Source organism: Protopterus annectens, chromosome 6.part0, assembly GCF_019279795.1.
Source record: "Protopterus annectens isolate FY-2018-M chromosome 6.part0, PAN1.0, whole genome shotgun sequence".
NCBI lineage: Eukaryota > Metazoa > Chordata > Ceratodontiformes > Protopteridae > Protopterus > Protopterus annectens.
In genome coordinates, this window is record NC_056737.1 from 724319916 (window position 1) to 724340866 (window position 20951).

At 43.2% G+C, this 20951-nt stretch overlaps 1 protein-coding gene across 3 annotated transcripts in view; it reads right to left on the minus strand.

Moving 5' to 3' along the window:
* WDHD1 (WD repeat and HMG-box DNA binding protein 1) overlaps positions 1-20951 on the minus strand; it is a 2322801-nt gene that overhangs the window by 1216837 nt on the left and 1085013 nt on the right. For all 3 annotated transcript variants that reach the window (XM_044074408.1, XM_044074407.1, XM_044074406.1), the window contains exon 11: positions 17800-18007. In XM_044074408.1, the coding sequence (XP_043930343.1) occupies positions 17800-18007 (208 nt within the window). The remainder of the gene's footprint in view (positions 1-17799; positions 18008-20951) is intronic.

Below are 20951 nucleotides of genomic sequence, written 5' to 3' on the forward strand. Positions count from 1 at the left end.
ATACATTTGGTGAACACCCTGGAGGCTGTGCTGAGACCAAAGGGCAGTGCTCTGAACTGGTAATGACCGTCTGCCAGACAGAAGTGCAGGAATCTTCTGGAGATCCTGCTCATTTTGATGTGATAGTATGAATCTTGAAGATCTGCTGAGCACATCCAGTCGTCCTTTCATAGTACAGGTAACATGGACTGAACTGTGACCATCTGGAACTTCGAGTATTTTATGTACTAGTCAAGTCTGCTGATATACAGAACTGTTCTCAAGTCCCCTGTCTCTTCTGGCGCTAAAAATAATCTTGAGTAAGTTGTGAATCCTTGTTGATTTGGGGGGACTTTTTGGATGAATTTTTTTAACAGCTTTTCTATTTCCAAGGTTGCAGCCTCCCTCTGACTGAGTGGAAGATAGAGGATTCTTTTCTGTTTTGTTGGGGGAATTTGGTAAAATGGTATGAAATAACCTCTGGATATGATTTTCCACACCCAAGTGTCTTTACAGACGGATGCCCAGGCTTCTACATGCAGAGATAAGTGCCCCCCGACTTCCTCCAGAGTGCAGTAATTGGGTAATCCTGCAGGAGTGCTGGTATGGTCTGTCAGACAAGGTATCTCTGAAGTCTTGGTTCTGTGGGTCACCTATGCCATGAGGGTGGCATCTTCAGCTGGAGTTCTCCCCTTTGCCCTGGAAAGAACTCTCTATGATTCTTGGAAAGGCCCTTGGGATCTACACCACCACATCTTTTTACTATCTCACTGATTCCTACAGAAGGCTCTTGGAGGAGCAGAAAAACAGATCCACACAGCAGACAGGGTCTTTCCATCTTGCTCAAGTTCTGGACAGTGTTTCTTTAACATTGGGGCCGAACAGAAATTAACCATCAAAGAGAGCACTGATAAATGAAGACTTGAACGGCTCTGCAAAAATCACACAAGTGCATCCAGGCATGTCTCTTGACTGTTATGCCTGAACCTGCAGCTCTATAGGTGCTCTCAGATGCGCGAGATATCAATCTCATGGATGAACTGGAGATGAACTGGAGGGTGGCCAGTTGTGAAGAAGCTCTCTTCTGGTCCCTCCACAGACATGGACCCTACAAGAGACTTGGAAAGCTCCTTGATCCAATCCCTTTGTAGCCTAGTTAAATGTGTCAAACAGTTCAGCTAAGGTCGCTGAGGCATACATGTGCTTGCCAAATTTGTCCAAGGCCCTAAATTATCTATTAGGGGGGTGGACAGATGAGCTCTGTTCTACAAGCTTTCTTAATGGCTGCTGCCATCACCATGGCATCTATAGGGACTCCCTTGTTCCAATGGACCCTATCTTTAAGACGAGCTAGAAACCTGTCTGGCCTCTTGGGTATAAGTTCTGCTGTATTGGGTTCTTTCCATACTCAGCTTGAGATGAGATCTATTAACTCATCAGCAGGAGGGACTACCTAAGATGTAGCTTTGCCAGCCCCCAAAGTTTCCAGAAACAACTCCTCCTCTTGTGAAGGGATATCGGAGGACCATTCACCTATCTGTTTAAGTTCTAGGATTTCTCTAAAGGAAACATAGTCAGGTGGAGATCTGGGGGACCCTTCCCCTTTATCAAACTCCGTGTCTTCGGTGATTTGATTCCTGAGGGGAATCTAGGGCCCTCCTTTTTGATGTTCTCTTCCTACGGACCTCACCAGTGGGATGGTCTGGTGAAGTATCAGAATAAAATGGGGAGTCCTATACGAGGACTAGATGAATGCCTGTATGGGGTGGTTGTCCCAGTGGAGTAGGCATGGTAGGTCAGTGTTCAAAGCCAGTGGTGAGAATTTAGGATCCGAAGAGGGTAAAGATGTCCTTTGTCTGGGTAAGGAGAAAGCATTCTCCACAACCTCAAAGGCAGGAGGTCCAGGAGAAACAGCACATGGCCCTATTGGCACTGAAGCCACCTGTGCTGACCTCTGCAACCCCATGGATTCCTCCCTCAAGGAGGGAGTTGGGGCTGAGGTATCCAACGTTGAGATACTGAGATGCAAGGATAGCTCTGACAGCCTCAGAGTTGATCCCAGTCCCCCATAGCCAACATTGACGCTTCAGCTCCAACAGTCATCCTGCTCCAAAGAGGTCAGAGCCGGTTGACTCAGGGCAATGGTCAGGGTTGAAGAAAGGGTGTTTTTTGGATCTGACATGACATCCTCAAAGATCTCAGATCCAAGGGTTCTGAAACCGCTGATCAGAAGGAAATGTGACATGATGTTGAGAGAAGGGCAGGCTCATGAGTCCCTTGGGAGACTGAGGCAGAATAAGCCCTCCATCTGAATCTGAGCCCTGAGAAACTTCCTCATCTTATCCACCTCTGCCTCAGATAAGCTCCTAGAATACCTAAGGGATGAAGTAATAGGAGGAGGTCTGGAAGATTTTCTATCGGTGTCCTGTAAGAAGGATGAATGGAGCTGAGGGAATATCGGATCTAGGGTGAAAAATGGGAATCGGACACAAGGAGACTTGGGTCTCGATGTAGTAGGATCCAAGAAAGATGTCGGATCCGATGTGTTAGTAACTTTAGCTGGTGACTCAGAATTAGAGTTGAATGAGGAGAACGATCAGGAGTCCGTTTACTGGACTCCTGTTCTTTAGGAGAGGAGTCAGGCTTCCCTTTGTCTGTTTTTGCTAGAAGGGATTTGAGCTTCAGCTAAGACAGAAACAGAAGAAGAAAGCAAACCTTTCAAAATTATCTTACTTCTGTCACAAAGTACAGGAGCTGAACCCCAAACAAATAGAAAAGTCCACATTTAGGTGGGCAGTGCCCAAACAATTCACGCACTCCTTGTGGGCATCCAATTAGGGATCTTATGCCGACAGGAGAAGAACTTCTTAAATCCTGTAGGCTTGTCAGCCATAATGACAAATCTAGCCTATTCCTTAAAAAAAAAAAAAAGAGACATTTTTTTGGGGCGGGGGATAAAAAGAAAGAGAAAATACCAACGGCGGTATTCAAATGATACCCTAAAGCAGGTAAATGGAAAGAAAGGATGCCAACAATGGTATGAGAGAGACTACCTGGACATGTGTAGAAAGGCCTGACAAAAAAGGCAGAAAAAAAGGTAACAGATAGAAAGACAAGTTTTATCTAAAAGAGCTGGATCCCTGAGTCTGGTAAAAGTAGAGTTTGATCTGATGTCAGATCCAAAACCCATCAGTTGAGGAAAGAATTAAAATGACATCATCAGATCCAGTGTTTTGTACCAAGCTCTCGACACTTTCATCAGTCTTATTTGACTGTTTTCCCTTAAATCCTTCAATGCCTTAATTTCTAACTCCTCTAGGTTTTTTTCATGTTTCCTAGGTAAAATATCTCTAATGGCTCCTTCGCACATGTTTTGGACAGTGTAAATAATAGTGCATTTACTGGAGATAACAAACTTTTGTTGGAATGTAGAGAATCTATATGGCAAGTGTATTTAGGAGCAGATCAGGCTCCAGGACTAAATGATTTAGTCAATATAAAATGTTTTCTACAAATTAAATGAATTTTATAAGTATTATTTTTTAAAATTTTCTTTACATATATTTATATTATTTATATATATATATATATATATATATTTTGTGTTTTTTATAACACTTACAACTTAGAATATACAATTTTAAATGTATATATATAATTTATATTTTAATGGAATCAATTAATTAATGACATCATAGAACATGTGACCATCATTTTATTATATAAAGTGCTTTAATGTCTGGGAGAGTTGTTTCTGATGAAGTTCACGTCAAATAAAGTGAATGAAAGCGCTAAGCTTGGTGTTCCATACTTTATTCAGCCAAACTGAACTTATCTTCGGAAGTTTTGTTTATTGGTTTCATTGGTGGAGTTATTTCGTTTTCGTACTTATTGTTACTTATAGCTGATTTTAATTAGTCTGGTGATATATACTGTCAAAAGACTTCATTCATTTCATTAATTTAAATAAAGTAAGTCAGCACCAAGGCATTGGTCTCTTTTGCTTTTTACTTCTTTTAAAGTGTATTATTAAGAGGATTTTTGCTTATTTGCAACACAAAACAAGTCTGATGAAGACATTGTAAACTACTACTATTATATCCCCCTGTCTTGCAGAAATAATGTACAGTACTGTGAAATAATATGAAATTCATCAACTATCACCATTTCGGGCATTCTGGATTATTATTACTGCTGAGTAAAACTGGACTTTTACTACTGCTATAATCATCCTCGGGCTGAAATGTAAACTGTGAAAAGGCAGTAGTAAAACCCAAACAGATGTTGGCTTGAACTAAAAAAGGTAGGGGGACAACAAAGGCACGGCATCCTACCATTATCTAAAGTGACGGTGGCAATGGGAGGTGTGTTTACATCTGCTAGTCATGTCAGCAAAGGGACATCAAGACAGTAGAAAAGGTACAACTGAAGACTATCAAGTTGGTAAGGGTCTAAGCCATCATCTGATGACTACTATCATCTGCTCTTCAAACACTAGCTCACCTCCAAGAAATCAATCAACAAGCTGTCATCTCCACTGAAACCTTGCTTACAAGAGCACAACTCCTACTAACCTTCACCAAAAACAAACTCATCCTCTTTACCTCAAAAATTCTCACTCCTAACACAGTATAATCATTCAAAATCTCCTCAGAAAATGGCACTGAAATTGAATTAGTCTACCATACCAAACTATTAGAAGTCATAATAGATGACAATGTTAAATTTGATCTCCACATCCAAAGCAGTATCACGAATACCCATCAAACACCAGGCATGCTTTACAGAAAAACATTTACTGACCACATCCACAAAAACTACTCTAGTTAAAACTTACCTTCTGCCCTCCCTACTCTATGGAGCACCAAATTCTAGTCAATTTACAATCCTCCATAAAAAAACAAACTTGAAAGCTGTTATGACAAAATTGCCAAGTTTGCTACTAATTCATCCTCCTCCTCTACCCATCACTGCAAAGTTATGCATACCCTTGGCTAGCTGAAAGTCCCTCTCCTGCATTCAGCTTATACTAATACATAAAATCATATACAAACAAACCATTAACCTACCCAGGTCTTATCCCTTTAATTGACATGTATTTTGCAAAAAGAACTCTTAGATCAGAAGACAAACAACTTTTCACCATAAATAAACCAAATAAATCCCCTGGACAAAGTCTATCGTCATACTCTGTAGCAAAAAAATGGAATGCCTTACCTCTAACCACCAGAACGATTACTAATCTACCCACCTTTAAATGCTTCCCAAAAGAATACTTTACAAAATTTTGGACCTGCTCCTGTGCCAATCCTGGCTGAACTTACTCAGTATACTTCTCTCACCCTTTCAACCTAAATCACACTACTCACCTAAGATGCACTCTTCTTACAATCTCCTTCACTCCATCCTTCTATAATCATAACATGAACACCATCTCTCATGCTAAGACATCTCTCAATTTCCCCTCACTGTCTCTAATCATATAATCTCTTGCATATCTTTAAAATATGTTATTATAATTGTCTCAGGTCTCATTTATCACATACTACACCATGTAACAAATGATATGACTATTGAGTTTTTCTTCAAATATTTTCTCCATCTCATGATATTGTTTTTCATTGCACTTTACTATGGAAAATAAAGTTATGTACTTACCATAACATTCCATCTGAGTTGTTGCTTTTCAACCTGTGGGATCCCGGATCTGGTACGGACCCAACTCGACCGCATACTCCAGAATTGGATCCAAGCTCCTCCCCTACCCATAATGCCCCTGTCTCCCTCCTCCCCTCAGATAGAGTTTGTTGTAGAACAGCAGCAGCACCCCAACCTAGACCATATGCCTATAAACCTGACAGTACCCACAAAAAAAAAAAAACTACCAAGAAAAGGATTAGCCATTAAAGAGGGGCTATGACTCTTCCATCCAGTCCACTACGCAGCCCACACAAGGCAGGGGGAAGGAGGGAGGGATGGTTGAAGACAAATGAAAAGCGACAACTCAGATGGAACGTTATGGTAAGTACATAACTTTTTTATCTGAAGTTGTTATTTTCATTTGGTCTTCAACCTATGGGACAGAGTCCCCAGCTACCAACAAACCCTGGGAAGTCCTCATTGAAGGATGTTCCAGAGCATGGCTGAGCTAAAGGATGCCCTGCCCCTGGAAAGAACATTCAATTTATAATGGGAAATAAATGTGTGCGATGACGCCTAGGTAGCTGTAGAGCAGTTATCATCCACAGAAACCCTGGACCAAAAGGCCGCAAAAGTAGCAACAGACCTGGTGGAATGCACCTGAACATGTCCTGGTGGAGATAACCCTTTGGCTCTATAGGCCAACGAGGTGCATTCAGAAATCCATCAAGCAATAGTAACTTTAGAGACAGGCTTCCCAAAGAAAGGTTTAGAAAAGGAAACAAAAAGTTGATCAGACTTGCAAAATGATTTTGTCCTTTGCAAATAGAAACTCTGCTGCCTGTGGACATCAACAAGTAAAATTTCTACTCTCCTTTATTTTGAAAATCTGGAAAGAAAACTGGCAGACTGATGACCTGGTTAATATTAGACTCTGATGTCACTTTCAGAAGAAATGATGGATTAGCCCACAGGGATAACCCAGTGTTTATGAAACACCATGCAAGGGAGCTTGACCGATAAGGCTTGGATCTCAAAAAACCCTCTTGGCTGAGGTAACTGTAACCAAGAAAGCAGTCTTCCAAGACAGAAACTGCAACTCACAAATTGCCACTGGTTTGAAGGGGGGAAAAACCAGAGTCTGCAGCACCAAGGTGAGATACCAAGGGACACTGAGTCCTTAACTGGAGGCCTAAGTAGAAAGGTACCTTTCAAAAAGGCCTTACAAAGTTGGGACAAAGGCAAATAACTCACATTCTCGCCTATGTGAAAATTAGAAATTGCTGCCAAATGTACCTTAATCATAGAGAAGCTAGCGCCATGATTAAAAATATCAGCCAAAAACTCCAAAATGGCCAGAACTGGCACACTGAAAGGATCCAGGTCATGCTGAGAAGCCCAGATTGAGAAACACTTCCATTTACTTGACTAAACCTTTCTGGTACAAGATCTGTGAGCCGCTACCAAAATCTTCTTAACGAGAGAAGACAGACAGGGAGTCCTAACTATCAGCAAAACTGGAGAAGCCAAGCTGTGAGCTTCAGGCTGACTAAATCTGTGTGAGGGATCCCTGAGGGATGAGTAATCAGTTCCGGAACCGGATCTACCGTCCAAGGTGGACACACTGCATGAGGCCACAGAGAGGGGAACCAAACTTGACGAGGCCAGAAAGGGGCCATGAGGATTGCTGAGCTCCTCAGCCATCAAGTTTTCTAAATGAACTTGGATGTCAAAGGCAGTGGAGGGTAAGCAGATAGTAGACCGGAAGGCCAGGCATGAACTAGAGCATCTCTGGAGGGCTCTCCCAGATGGGGGTTCAGAGCAAAATTCTCGCTGGACTTTGCATTGGTAGTAGAGGCGAAGAGTTCGCAGCACAGCTGACCCCACTTTAGAAAGATCGGCTCTGCTACTGAAGTATTCAGAGACCACTCGTAAGGCATCAGAACAGATCTGCTGAGCCTGTCTGCCAGTATGATGGATCTCCCTGGAATGTGTGCTGCTATCAGAAAACAGCCGAAGATCGCCCACTCCCACAATCTCATGGCTTCGTGACAAAGGGGGTAAGATCTGGTACCCCCATTTGTTGATGTACCAGACTACTGACATACTGTTCGTGTGAATGTCAAGAGTCCCCTGAGGAAGATAGGCATGTAGAGCTTGCAATGCCAAAAGCACCGCCCTCATTTCTAGGACACTGATATGTAGATGGGTCTCCAGGGAAGACCAGGTGCCTTGGACAGTCCTTCCCATGCAATGACCCCCCCACCCAAACAGGGAAGCGTCCGTGGTCACCACGATCACAGGGATGGGAAGAACAAATGGATGACCCAGAAGGAGGTCCAGAGATTGAAGCCACCAAAGAAGAGAATCCTTGCAAACCTGAGACAATTGAACCGGATGTGATAAGGGAAGGTCTAGCAAGGACCACTATACCGCCGGATTCCACTGAAGGACTCTCATATGAAGGTGTGCCATTGGAACAAGAGTGATTGTGGCCGCCATGGACCCCAACGCCCGAAGAGCTGAATCCGCTGGGGTAAGTTTGGCTTGAAGGATGTAAGAAACATGATGAAGGGAATAGCAGTCTGTCCAGAGGAAGAAACACCTTGCCTTGGATAGTGTCTATACGAGCCCCAATGAAATAGAGAACTTGCACTGGTGCCAGTTGGGATTTGTTGAGACTTATGGTTATGGCCAGGTAATGAGTGGTCTTGAAAAGATGATCCATGGCTTGACACAGTTGGTGCCTGGAGGTAGCAGAAAGGAGACAATAAAGCCGCCACTACTGCCATCACTTTGGTGAACACCCGGCGGGCAGTGGTGAGCCCAAAGGGGAGTGCTCTGAACTGAAAATGACTGGCTCCCAGCCGAATGCAGAGGAACCTCCAAGAGCGCCTGCTCATCATGATGTGATAGTATGCGTCTTGGAGGTCCACCAAGCACAGCTAATCATTTATCTGCAGTAAGGGCACAATGGACTAAAGGGTGACCATCTGGAATTTCATTTTGGCAACAGACAGGTTCAGGGATGAAAGATCCAGAATGGGTCTCAAGTCTCCCATTTACTTTGGCAATAAAAAGAACCTGGAACAGATGCCTAATCTGGATTGGTCTGGGGGGGGGGGGGGGTGACTTGTTTTTTGAGCAGCCTGGAAATTTCTACAGCTGCCTGCTCCTGTTGCGCAGATGGGGCATCCGGGAGGTGCATGAGAAGGACTGGAAGTTGAATAAAGGGGATCGAGTATCCTCTGGATATCATCTGCAAAACCCAATGATCGTCAGTGATGGACTCCCAAACTATTGGGTGCAGAGACAGATGTCCCCCGACTGCCTCCAGAGACAAGCAGTCGGGCAACCCTTCAGGGCTGCTGTAAGGGTCTATCCGTGAAGGGATCCTAAGACCCTAGATTCCTTGGGCCCTCTCTGCCATGAGGGTGGCATCTTCTGTCATATCCCCCACTGCCTCTGGGGGAAGGCAAATCCAGAGCATAGTGGGAAGAGCTTTGAGATTTCTGGAACCACATCTTCTTCACCCCATGCTGATTCCTAGAGAAGGATCACTGCAGGGTACAGAAGTGGATCCCGACGGCAGACAGTCTTCTCATCCTTCTCGCTCTGGACTAAGGTGTCTGGAACAGTCTTACTAAAAAGAGTGAAACTGTCATAGGGGATATTTGTAAATGATGCATTGAAGGGCTCCAAGAAAGCACAAAGCCGGAATCAGGCGTGACGCCTGATGGCTACGCCTGTCCCAGCAGCCCTAGAGGCACTTCTGTAGTATGCGATAGGAGCCTCATAGAAGTATTCGATATCAAGGTATTGGTGGCCATACTGGAGGAGAAAGTACACTTGTGTACACTTATAAATGTAGATGTTAGAGTGCATTCACTGTTGCAGTCATTACATTTGGGTAATCTGCTGGCAGACTGCCCTCAGTCGGCCTGATTAACAAAGTCCTGGGTTCTGCATCGGTTGCTGTCCCTTCTTCCATGACGTCAGAGGTATAAAACATGCAGCCAATGCCATTACATCAGTTTTTTTTGCCCCAGATGTCAGGTGCCCCCGAAATGGGGAGAAAAAAAAAAAAAAAAATATATATATATATATATATATATATATATATATATATATATATATATATATATATATATATATAAAAATTAAAAACACAAAAAAAATATACCTCCAAACACATGCAAATACACCAAAAATGCTTTTTAAGCATAGTAAAAGAAAGTAGAGGTATAGTAAGAGAAAAAACAGGGGGCTGGAGGGAGGGTAACCAAGACTGCAACAGTGAATACACTCGAACATCTACATTTATGGTAAGTGTACACAACTGTACTATGTTCTTTGTGTTTTACTGTTGCAGTCATTACATTTGGGTAGATTCCCAAAGCTATGGTTGGGAGAATGGATTTATACAGCATTAGGACCAGCTATTAGACACTGCAGGACAGCAGTGGCAAAGCCAGCTCTGGATTTAGAGAAGAAAGGTAAATGGTAATGTTTGATGAAAATATGAACTGAGCTCCAGGTAGCAGCTAATAGAATGTCTCTGGTAGGAACACCTCTGAGAAAAGCTGTAGAAGTAGATGCATCCCTGGTGGAATGAGATCTGATCCCCTGGGGGATAGTTTTACCATGATGCATACAGCAGAAATGAATACAGTGGCTTATCCATTTGGAAATAGTCTGCTTTGAAATAGCCTTTCCCTCTTCCCCTGCAGCAAATGACACCAGTAGTTGGTTCAAATTTTCTTAGGGATTTTGTCCTGTTTAAGTAAAATCTAAGTTGTCTGTGTACATCCAATGAATGCAGAATCCGATCCCCCTTGTTCTATGGATTGGGAAAGAAGGTTGGCAAATGAATGGTCTGATTAAGAGGCACACTGGATACCACCTTAGGCATGAAGGATGGATTGGTCCTGAGAGACACCCTGTCCACATGAAAAATAATGAAAGGCTCCACTGCCATAAGAGCCTGTAATTCAGAAGTCCTTCTAGCTGAAGTGACTGCAAAAAGGAGAGCTGTTTTCCAGGATAGAAATTTTAAGTCTGCAGTAGCAGTTGGCTCGAAAGGAGGGAGAGTGAGTTTTTCCAATACAAAATTTAGGTCCCAGGCAGGGGTTGAAGATCCCCTGGGTGGTCTTAAGTTTTTGGCCCCTCTGAGATACTGCTTTAGCAGGGGATGAGAGAAGAGGGGAGGTTCTGTGTTGTAATGAGCTGAAATGGCTGAGGCATGGATTTTTATGGAAGAAAAGGACAGGCCCTTGTGAAGCATCTCAGTTAAGTATTGTAAAATCTGAGGAATATTGGGCACAGCTGTGCTTATTCCTAGTGATTGATTCCATGCACAGAATCTTTTCCATTTGTCAGCATAAGATTTTCTAGTACTAGGCCTTCTTGCCTCCAAAATGACATCCATCACAGGTTTGCTGAGGAATGCTAAGGGTGAACTTTGGTGATTAGCCACACTGCAAGATTCAAGTTTGAAGCTGAGTGTGCAGAATTTGGTTGTTCTGCTGAGACAGTAAGGTGTCTGAGGCAGGTGCCACGGTGGAAGGTGTGACACATTGCGCAGGAGTGGGTACCAGTGTTGGCGAGGCCAGTCTGGACCAATCATTTTTGGTTTGTCCTGTTTGACTTTTAGTTGAACTTTGGAGAGCAGAGGTGGGGGGGGGGGGGGGCACAGACAAAGTTTTTTCCACTGAATGATAGAGCATCCACTTTCCAGCCTTTTTTGTGATGAGTTCTTGTGCAGAATTTGTCCAAATGATTGTTCTGGGGTGAGGCAAAAAGATCTATGTCTGGGCTCCCCCATTTTCATGTCAACATGTTGAAAATCCGTGGTTCCAGTTTCCATTCGTGTGGGTCCATAAGATTTCTGCTTAGTTCGCCTGCCAGAGCATTCAGCTTTCCTGGCAGGAATTGAGCTTGTAGTTGTATTTGGTAGGTCAATGCTGTGTTCCACAATGCCATGGCTAGTCTGCAAAGGGGGTACGAGTGTGTACCCCCCCTGCTTGTTTATGTACCACATAACTGTGGTGTTGTCTATCAGTAATTGTCCTGTATGAAGGTAGTCCTTGAAGGCTGTCACAGCATTCTGTACAGCTAGCATCTCTTTCTGATTGATATGTAGGTGCATTTGATTTGGGCTCCATTTGCCCTGAATGTACTTCCCTGCCAGATGAGCCCCCCCCAAGCATAGTCTGATGCGTCTGTGGTTAGGGTTTGGGTGGCAGGGGGTGGAGTGAATGTCAGTCCCTTGTTTTGGTGGCAAGCCTCTGCCCACCATAGGAACTCTAGTTGCAGGCATGGTATGATACGAATCATTGTTTCCAGGCTGTGACAATGTTGACTCCATAAACTTTTTAAGTACCACTGAAGTTTCCTCATATGCAGTCTTGCATATGGAATTAGAAGAATGCAGGAGGCCATGAACCCCAAGGCTTGCAGAATTTGTCTTGCAGTTACCAAATGAATTTGCTTTTCTGGCGTAAGGTAAGCCATCTGGGCAGTTGTATTCAAGCTTGCACCCAGGAATGTAATTTCTTGAGAGGGTACTAGTTGTGACTTCTTTTCACTTATGGTGCACCCTAGACACGTTAGAACCCTTTTTATAAGCGCTAGATGCTTTAAAAGAATGTCCTTGTTTGTTGCCTGAATTAGACAATTGTCCAGGTATGGATATTGTTGAATATTTCTTTGTCTGCAAAATGCAATTACTGGAGCCACTCACTTTGTGAAGAACCTGGGCGCAGTAGATAAGCCAAAGGGCAGTGCAGAGAACTGGTAATGCAAGTAGCCTGCTTTGAAGCGGAGGTATCTTCTGCAAGATTCCCTAATTGGGATATGCAGGTAAGCCTCAAGTCTAGAGTTACCAACAAGGCATCTTTGCCTAGCATAGGAAGTAACTGTTGAAGACTCAGCATCTTGAATTTTGGAATGTCCAGAAATGTGTTTAGAGTAGATAAGTCCAGAATTGGACGCCATGATTTGTCTTTTCTGGGTACCAGGAAAAGTCTTGAATAGAAACCTTGTCCCTTTTTCTCTTCTGGTATTGGTTGAATAGCCCCCATGTTCATGAGGGACAGTACTTGTTTCTGGGCCTCTGCCCACTGATTTGCGGGCAGGTCTGGCCATCCGTTTGTAACTGGCAAGGTGTGGAAATGAAACCTGTATCCCTGGGATACTATATTTAAAACCCATTTGTTCTTGGTTTAAGTTGCCAGTTTCTTGCATGAAGTGCCAGTTTCCCCCCCAAAGGGGTGGCTAAAAGGTAAGTGCTTGGTAAGTGTAGAGGGAAGTCATTGAGACTGTTTACTATAGGGAGGTGCCTTATTTCCAGATTAGGTGGTGGAGGCACCCCATTGTTTTGTTCTAAAAGTCCCTTGTGACTGAAACCTAGAGCCTTTGGAATGTCTGGGTTTGGCTTGAGTGGCTCTCGAAGGAACTGGAAAGGACCAGTTCTTAGTAGGCCAGTGTCTACTAAATCTAGGAGGTTGCACTTGTAAGAAATCTTTCAGTCTGCATTGATTTAGCTTTATCTTCCATCTTTTTTTAAACTTATTCAGCCTTATTACCAAAGAGACGGTCCTGTTGTAAATGATCAGGCAGAGTTTGCTCTTTGAGTCAAGCATGCCTTCTTAGCACAGACCCAGTTACAGCAGCCCTGCAAGAGGCCTCCAAAGAATCAAAACCACATTGCAAAGTATGTTTTCCAACTTGTTCAGCTGAATGCAATAAATCCTGTAACTCCTTATTTTCCACAGTCAGCAATTAACATAATTTTCTGTTTAAGCAGACCCATGATATGCTGTTGGTATTTAAGCATATGAAATTGACAGTTTAAAGCCCTGATTGCCAAGGTTCCAGAAGTGTAAACCTTCTTATCCCATCTATCCAGCTCCCTGGAATCTCTATGTGAAGGGGTAGGATTTTTAGCAGTAGAGGCCTTAATGCCCTTGGGACCCTGAGAAATGGTTTCAGGATCTACAATAGGATTTTTGAAAAGGAATTTGTGGGAATCAGGAACCCTGTAGTATCTGTCTGGCTTACAAGGAGCCGGAGGCAGAGAATCAGAAGCCACGCTAGATTCAAAAAATATCAACAATGTTTAGAACAGGAGGTATAGCCTATGCTGAGGAAGAAGAAGAAAATCCCTAAGTTTCTTTTTAGATTCAGAGAAATCCTGACTTTCCCAGTGGAAATGTTCCCTTAAGGTATGTAAAGTTTCCCCAAAAGAAAAATCCTCAGGGGGAGAAGCAGAAGAAATGGAATCTTCTGCATCAGAGTCCTCATAAGTAGGTATAGACAAATCCTGTTTCATTAGAAGAGTCAGAAGAAATAGAATCCTGTTCAGAAGTTTCATAATCAATGTCTTGCCTAGGCCTCTTGGAAGGAGGGGGTTGACTACCCCTGATCAGAGTAATTAAATCTTCAGCCATTTTGATTATTTGTTTTTTAGGCATAGGGCCCTGCACATGTAGCCCAGGCGTCGTTTTTTTAGACATAGATTTAGATTTTGGCCTTAGTTTTGAAGATGGCGCCGGTGTAATATACAAATCTGTAGGCCTGAAAACACCCTCAGGAGCCAGTGCCTGCACAGCAGCTCTGAACCCATCTAAGGTAGAGACATCCGCGGGTTCCATAATTGAGGCATCTCGCGGTGTACCAGACTCTGAATAGGTCTCAGTAGAAGCCTGCGGATCAGAAGTAGTGGGTATCAGGGGCTGCGAAAGCACTTCACTGAGTACCGCCGAACTTGCGACTGGCTTAGGAGAAGCGTTGTCAGTTTTGGACCTCGATGGCCTGTCTCTGTCTTTTTCTTTGCGTTTTTTAGGTATTCTGGTAGTTGGATTGCGAACAGACGACATTTCTGGATAATTAAATCGTGAGCCAAAATATTTTGAAGCAAAAATATACCGACGTTTAATAGTGCGTTGATTAAATTTAGCACAAAACCGACAGCAAGGTAGGTTATGATCAGGGTTTAGGCAAGGAATACAGTACAAATGAAAATCTTTATGAGGTATTTGCTTCCCACAAGTAATGCAATTATTAACTTTTACTGACATTGGTAAGGAGCAAGAAAAAGTTTCCCCAACAGGGTACTTAGCTTTTAGTTGAAGACTTCGGTTCTGAAACTTGAAAATGGAAATTTCAGGAGTCGGCCGACCGGCACTTGAGAACTGCTTCTGCTTCGGGCACCACACAGCAAGAAAGACTGATGTAATGGCATCGGCTGCATGTTTTATACCCCTGACAACCTGACATCATGGAAGGACAGCAACTGACGCAGGAACAAAGACTTTGTTAATTAGGCCGACTGAGGGCAACCTGCCAGCAGATTACCCAAATGTAATGACTGCAACAGTGAAACACAAAGAACATCACCTTTTTCTCCTCTGCCGGCATGGACCGTGGGGCAGAGTCAGTGACCTCTTTGACCAGGTCCCGCTGCAGTCTGATAACGTTTGCCATGTAGTTCAGCACACATAAGGCAAATGTCGCTAAAGCATAAGCCCGCTTCCTGAAACAGCCCATAGTCCGAGACTCCCTGTCAGGAGGATGGACCACACAGCTCTCCTGAGTAAGCTCTTTCTTGGTGGCCGACGCAGCCGCCATGGCATCGACCTGGGATCCCTTCGACCAATGCTGCCTATCCTTGGGAGCACTCATTATTTTGTCTGGGTGTTTGAGGATATGTTTAGCCATATCCATTTCCTTCCATTCCCTGGATGAAATTAAATCCACTATGGATCTGCGGGAGGGGACACCCAGGAGGTAGAGGGTCCTGTGCCAAACACCTCCAGGAATACTGACTCATCCAGGTTGGGCTTTTGGGTAGACCACCATCCACACTGATGCAGGATTTCTTTAATGATATCTCCAAAGGAGACATACTCTGGGGGTGATTGGGGATCTCTCCCCTTCCTCCAAGCCAGTATATCTTCAGTGAGGGACTCCGGTGGGGAGACCAAGTGTCTCCTTTTGCATGTGTGTTTCCAAGGGAGCTCCTCAGGGAGGGGATTTCTTGGAAGGACTCTGAAACCTCGGGGAGTTCTGAGGAAGAACCTCCTGGGATGCAGTGGCAACAAGCTGTCCTTGAGGGGGCAGGATGACAGACTCCGGCCCAGAAAAAGAGGGAGCCAGGATGGACGCTGAGGATGACAGTGTCAAGGGTCTTGAAGGAGCCGAGAGGACCCTCTCCACCACATCGAAAGCAGAAGGCGAACGAATCTCCGACGTAGGAATGACTAAGACCTGATCTGCTGCTCCCTGTGGTGAGGGGGCTGCCGGAGTCAAACCTTCTGGTGCTGAAACTCTGATAGGAAGAGCCGACTCAGAAAACCTCCAAGTTGAAGCCATCCCCTCATATCCGACACTGAGGCTATGGCTCCGAGAGTTGGTCGGCTCCAAAAACATCAGAGCCGAACCACTCAGGGCAATAGTCGGTGTCAAGGACATGGAACCACCGGTGCCAACCCCTTGACACCGGGAAACCTCGGACCCGATGACTCCGAAACTGGAGGTCAAATCAGAGAAGAAGCAATGGGAAGAAAAATGGACTGCATGCTCCCAGCTCCAGAGGGGGAGGGAGCAGGCAACACTCCCAACTGAATCTGGGTCTGAATAAACTTCCACATCATCCTGTCCACCTCGGCTTCTATAAGGTTCTGAGAGGACCAGATGGAAAAAGCCACACCCCTTGACACTGGGAAACCTTGGACCCGATGACTTCGAAACTGGAGGTCAAATCGGAGAAGGAGCAATGGGAAGGAAAATGGACTGCATGCGCCCAGCTCCAGAGGGGGAGGGAGCAAGCAAGACTCCCAACTGAATCTGGGTCCGAATAAACTTCCACATCATCCTGTCCACCTCGGCTTCTATAAGGCTCCGAGAGGACCAGATGGAAAAAGCCACAGACCCAGGCCTGGAGTGGCACCAAGGGGAGGCACAGAGAGGGGATCAAATCTGTGTAGGCTCTGGCAAGAAGCGGGGGTCCAGAGTCTAGGACAGTCCCGGGTCGGATCCAGCTGCGACTTGGCTGGAGGCTCTTCCAAGAAAGAGCAGTCACAGGACAGCTTTCTAGGCCGGTCCTGTTCCTTTGAACAGGTCTTCACCCTGTCCCCAGACTTTTTAGTGAGAGGATGAGTCCTAGAAGCTGAAGCAGAGGAAGAAGCCTCTGTGGGATTCTTATGGATCAGCTATATTCCTCCTGTCAATTAGGGATGGGGATTGAAGCCCACACAGATCGAGCGGAAGGAATCCAGGTGAGCACCACGCACAGAGTGCAGCCATCAGAAGGAGGAAGCCTATGGCCACACACTGTACATTTCCTAGCCAGGCTTGGGTGGTCCAACCATGGCCACAGGAACCCAAACACACACCACTCACTCACACACAGAGAAAGGGGGGAAAGGGAACGGGAAAGAGAGAACATTTTTTTTTTTTTAAACCAACACGAAGTGCACAGGGATAGTGTAGGGTAAAGCAAAGAAGAGAAGAAAAGACACCCGAAAGAAGAAAAAGGATAGAAAAGGATCAAAACATTTACTGCTCAAGTCGAATCCCTCAAGTTGAAGACCAAATGCAAACAAGTTCAGATTATATTTTCATGGTTTTACTCTCCTTACATTTGTAAACTTTTATGATTTGTGGTGAAACATGAAACTTTGTGATTTAAAATATCTGTACTTGATTTTTGAAAGATCGTATTTGTGGAGCTTTTCTCCCCAGCCTCCACTGAAAATGGGTACATTCTAGCCCAGTCAGACTATGCCGGTAAACAAGTGCCAAATAAATACATAAATAAATTAAATAAATAAGTCAAAGGACAAGGGGACATGAGGAACAGAATGTGTACAGACTGAAAAAAACAAGGAAAGAGTACATCACTGCATCATTTGCACATAGTGAACAAGTAACTATGAATAACACTGTTATATGCAGCAACAGAGGTGATAGCAGATGTATCCCAGTTATATTACTAAATAATACTTCACAGACACGAAAGTGGGACTCAAGAAAGCACTACCAGATTCTGGATACAGAGTATAGCTCAGATACTAAGGAGCCTTGGTTGGATGGAAGTACAGGCACAAAAATAGACAAATGTTTAGGGCAGAGATGATGGATTAGAAATCACCTTTCAGTACTTTCACATGTTCATACCTGTAGAATTGTCATCATCCAGAAAACTCCCTCTGTGTCTGGGACGACTAAGACTAGGCATTAACTCATCATCGTCGTCATCATCTTCATCCACAACTGTATTCATAGCTGCTCGAAGATCTCTAAGATTTTCTTGGGATTGACCATCTTCATACTCATCATCTCCATCAAAAAGATCATCGTAATCTTTAGCAACAGTAGCAGAGACCTATGAAAATACAAAATAATCTTCTTGATGTACATCAGAACTCAGTTCTCAGTAATGATCTCAACAGTTATTTTGCATGTAAATGTTAGACAACCTCTCTCAAAGTATCCAGAAAGGATTTACTGACCATTCTTTCATCTGTAGACAATGCTGAAAAAAGGTAATAAAAACACAGCTTAAAGCAGCTTTTCAACTTGTATAACAAAACAATCTATAGCATTTAAATATGTTAGTCACAGTTTCAGCCTCTCTCTTTTAAAGGTATATGCTTCAGTAAAAGCTAGTACCTACTGGAACACCGATTAACATTTCAGCCTTTACTGGAGGAAGTCAACCCCAACATCAGAAAATCATAGCAGAATGTCAGCAAAGCTACATCTAAAGTAAATTTGCTCCTCTTCCTTCTCAGTATTTCCTAACATGTACACAAAGTCTGATTACAAGGAACCAAGGAAGACAGCTAACACATGCAGGAGAAACTCCATTACACATTATCACTAATATACTTACTATATCTCCAGATTTTCAGCAGTACCTCAGCCAAGAAGGCTCATTGATCAGGGCAGACGGGGAAAATGCTGCTCTATGCCCTCAAATATCTGAATGCAAGGCAGGTGCCATACTTGCAACCTGTTCTCTTCATTATTTTTATTTCATTTACTTACTGTTTGTTTACTAGGTAAGTGGAATGATCTGTTGACCCTTTTCAGCCATGTCTCGAGTGCAAACAGCAGAAAATATACCACTGTTATTCAAGCAACAATATTACATAGGAAACAAGTACATAGCAAAATTCAGAACATAACGGAAAGATTGAATGCAGATAGGATAAGGTTAAAAGATACAGCAAGAGCAATTATATATACAAAATGCATAAAATACAAGAAAATCATACATAGCATATACATATTCCTACATGCATGTGAAAGACATGAGCATAATATGCCACACGAAGAGGATGAGAAAAGTTTTTTAATGTATTTTATTATTTACGATACCAAACCAATGTAATGGTAACAGTTGCATTTAGATTCAGTAAATAGATGCTCTTAAGTGCACCTTTGAAGCTTTTAATGGTTTCTAGATTTTTGATGTCTGTAGGCAGGTGGTAGGTCCCAGTCTAGAGAATGCTCTCTCACCTACAGCAGTTTTAAATGGAGGGCATACTAGAGAGAAATTGCTGTCCTGTGTTCTTTTGACTACATAAGGGTTGGCTTGTAAAGTTGTTTCACCCTTAAAGGGGGGGCAGTGACTATGCTTTAGCACCTCACAAATTTAAATACTTAGAAGAAAAGTGGCCCCATGAGGCACTTAAGGCCATTTGGAATTGTTTAGCAAATTCCAATGATGCTTCTGAGGATTTGTGTCTACAATGAATCTGAAAATGTTATTCCCAGCAGTTTGTATTCTGGGAGTATTGTGAGCTGAATGCATAATGATAAAAATATGCCCATATTCAAGTTTGGGTATTAAAATATTTAGCCATGACCTGAGCAAGGGGTGAACGGTTACTAATCTTGAAACGGTATGAACTGAGCAAGGACTTTATTAGTTACAAAACATGTATGTGTGGTAAAGGAAAGGGGATTGTTGAATATTAGGCCTAGGAACTTCTGTTTAGTGACATTAAGTATTTTGTTCCTGTTAAGGGAATAAGAACAACAGAGGGTAATTTCTTGGATGAGGCAAAGACCATGATTTTGGTTTTCTTGGGGTTAATTAATAGTTTGTCAATAGTGGACTTGGTGCATCATGGAGTGAATTGTCCTGTAACCTGGTCTGCAGGTTAAAGTGGCTAGTACTAGATATCATTTGCATGCACTATTAATTTAAAAATTGGTAATTCTAGGGGTAGATCATTGATGAAGAGAAGAGAGAACCTAGCACAGACCCTTGTGATACATCTGTATTAAGTTTACCAACAATACAGGATGACTACTGCTATGGACACGGAAGGGTCTGTCTTTTAGGTAGCTGCAAAACCAACAAATAGTGTCATCTCCAAAACAAGTCTTTTGAATTTAATGAGTAGAAGGGTATATGGATGGCTGTTTCAAAAGCCCTTGTGTCAACAGAGACCCGAAGTAATAAGTCCCCCCATTTACGTTGAATAAATTACATCAGTTGCAATTACTAAGGCAAGTAAAGGTACTGAAGGTATTGCCAAAGCCATGCTGTGCTAGCACATTACAGAGGTCTGATATGTTAATGTACTTAAGTAGGTGCTTGTACAAAAGTTTTTCAAAAATGTTAATAGAAAACAGTAGAAGGGATTTGTCCTAATAAAATCACTTTAGCTAGCAGATCAAGGGTACTCACTCTGATACCCTCCCTGTAGGAAGAATAAAAACGCCTTGTTGAAGTTTCAAGTCATTCAGTTAAGTAGGTAGATAGACAAGTGTCCTTTCAGGGTCACACAAATTAAATTAAACAAAAATAAAGATTTTTTTTGGATAATAAAGCAAAAAAATAAAAATCCAAAGAAAAAAAAACTGTAAAACAGCTCTGATGCTAAAGTGGTGGAAAGAACTGAGAAGAGGAAGAACTGCCACGCCCACACACATTTTTGTGCATTTCGAAGCCATCCTTAGTAAGAACTTCAATGAACAAAGAATGGAGGACCTAAAGGAGATTTGTGGGAAGTTTTTCCTAAGGACTCCCGCTGCAGGTAGGATAGGTTCTACAAGATGAATGTCCAGAATGAGCAACACTCAAATAACAGCTTTTCTTGCAATTTGTACCACATTACACTAACACAAGCTGTAGTGCCAGATTCACAGCCTGCAATGAAAGAGGAAGAGCTTACCCCAGAAGAAATAAGAAACTTGTGAAAGAGCTTACCATAACAGTTGATGTCCTACTGATCACTGCTGTGGTATTCTTAACCAGTGGATTATCACTGCTGACATCCAGCCGGGGTACCAAAGCTTTACTTTCCCAGAAT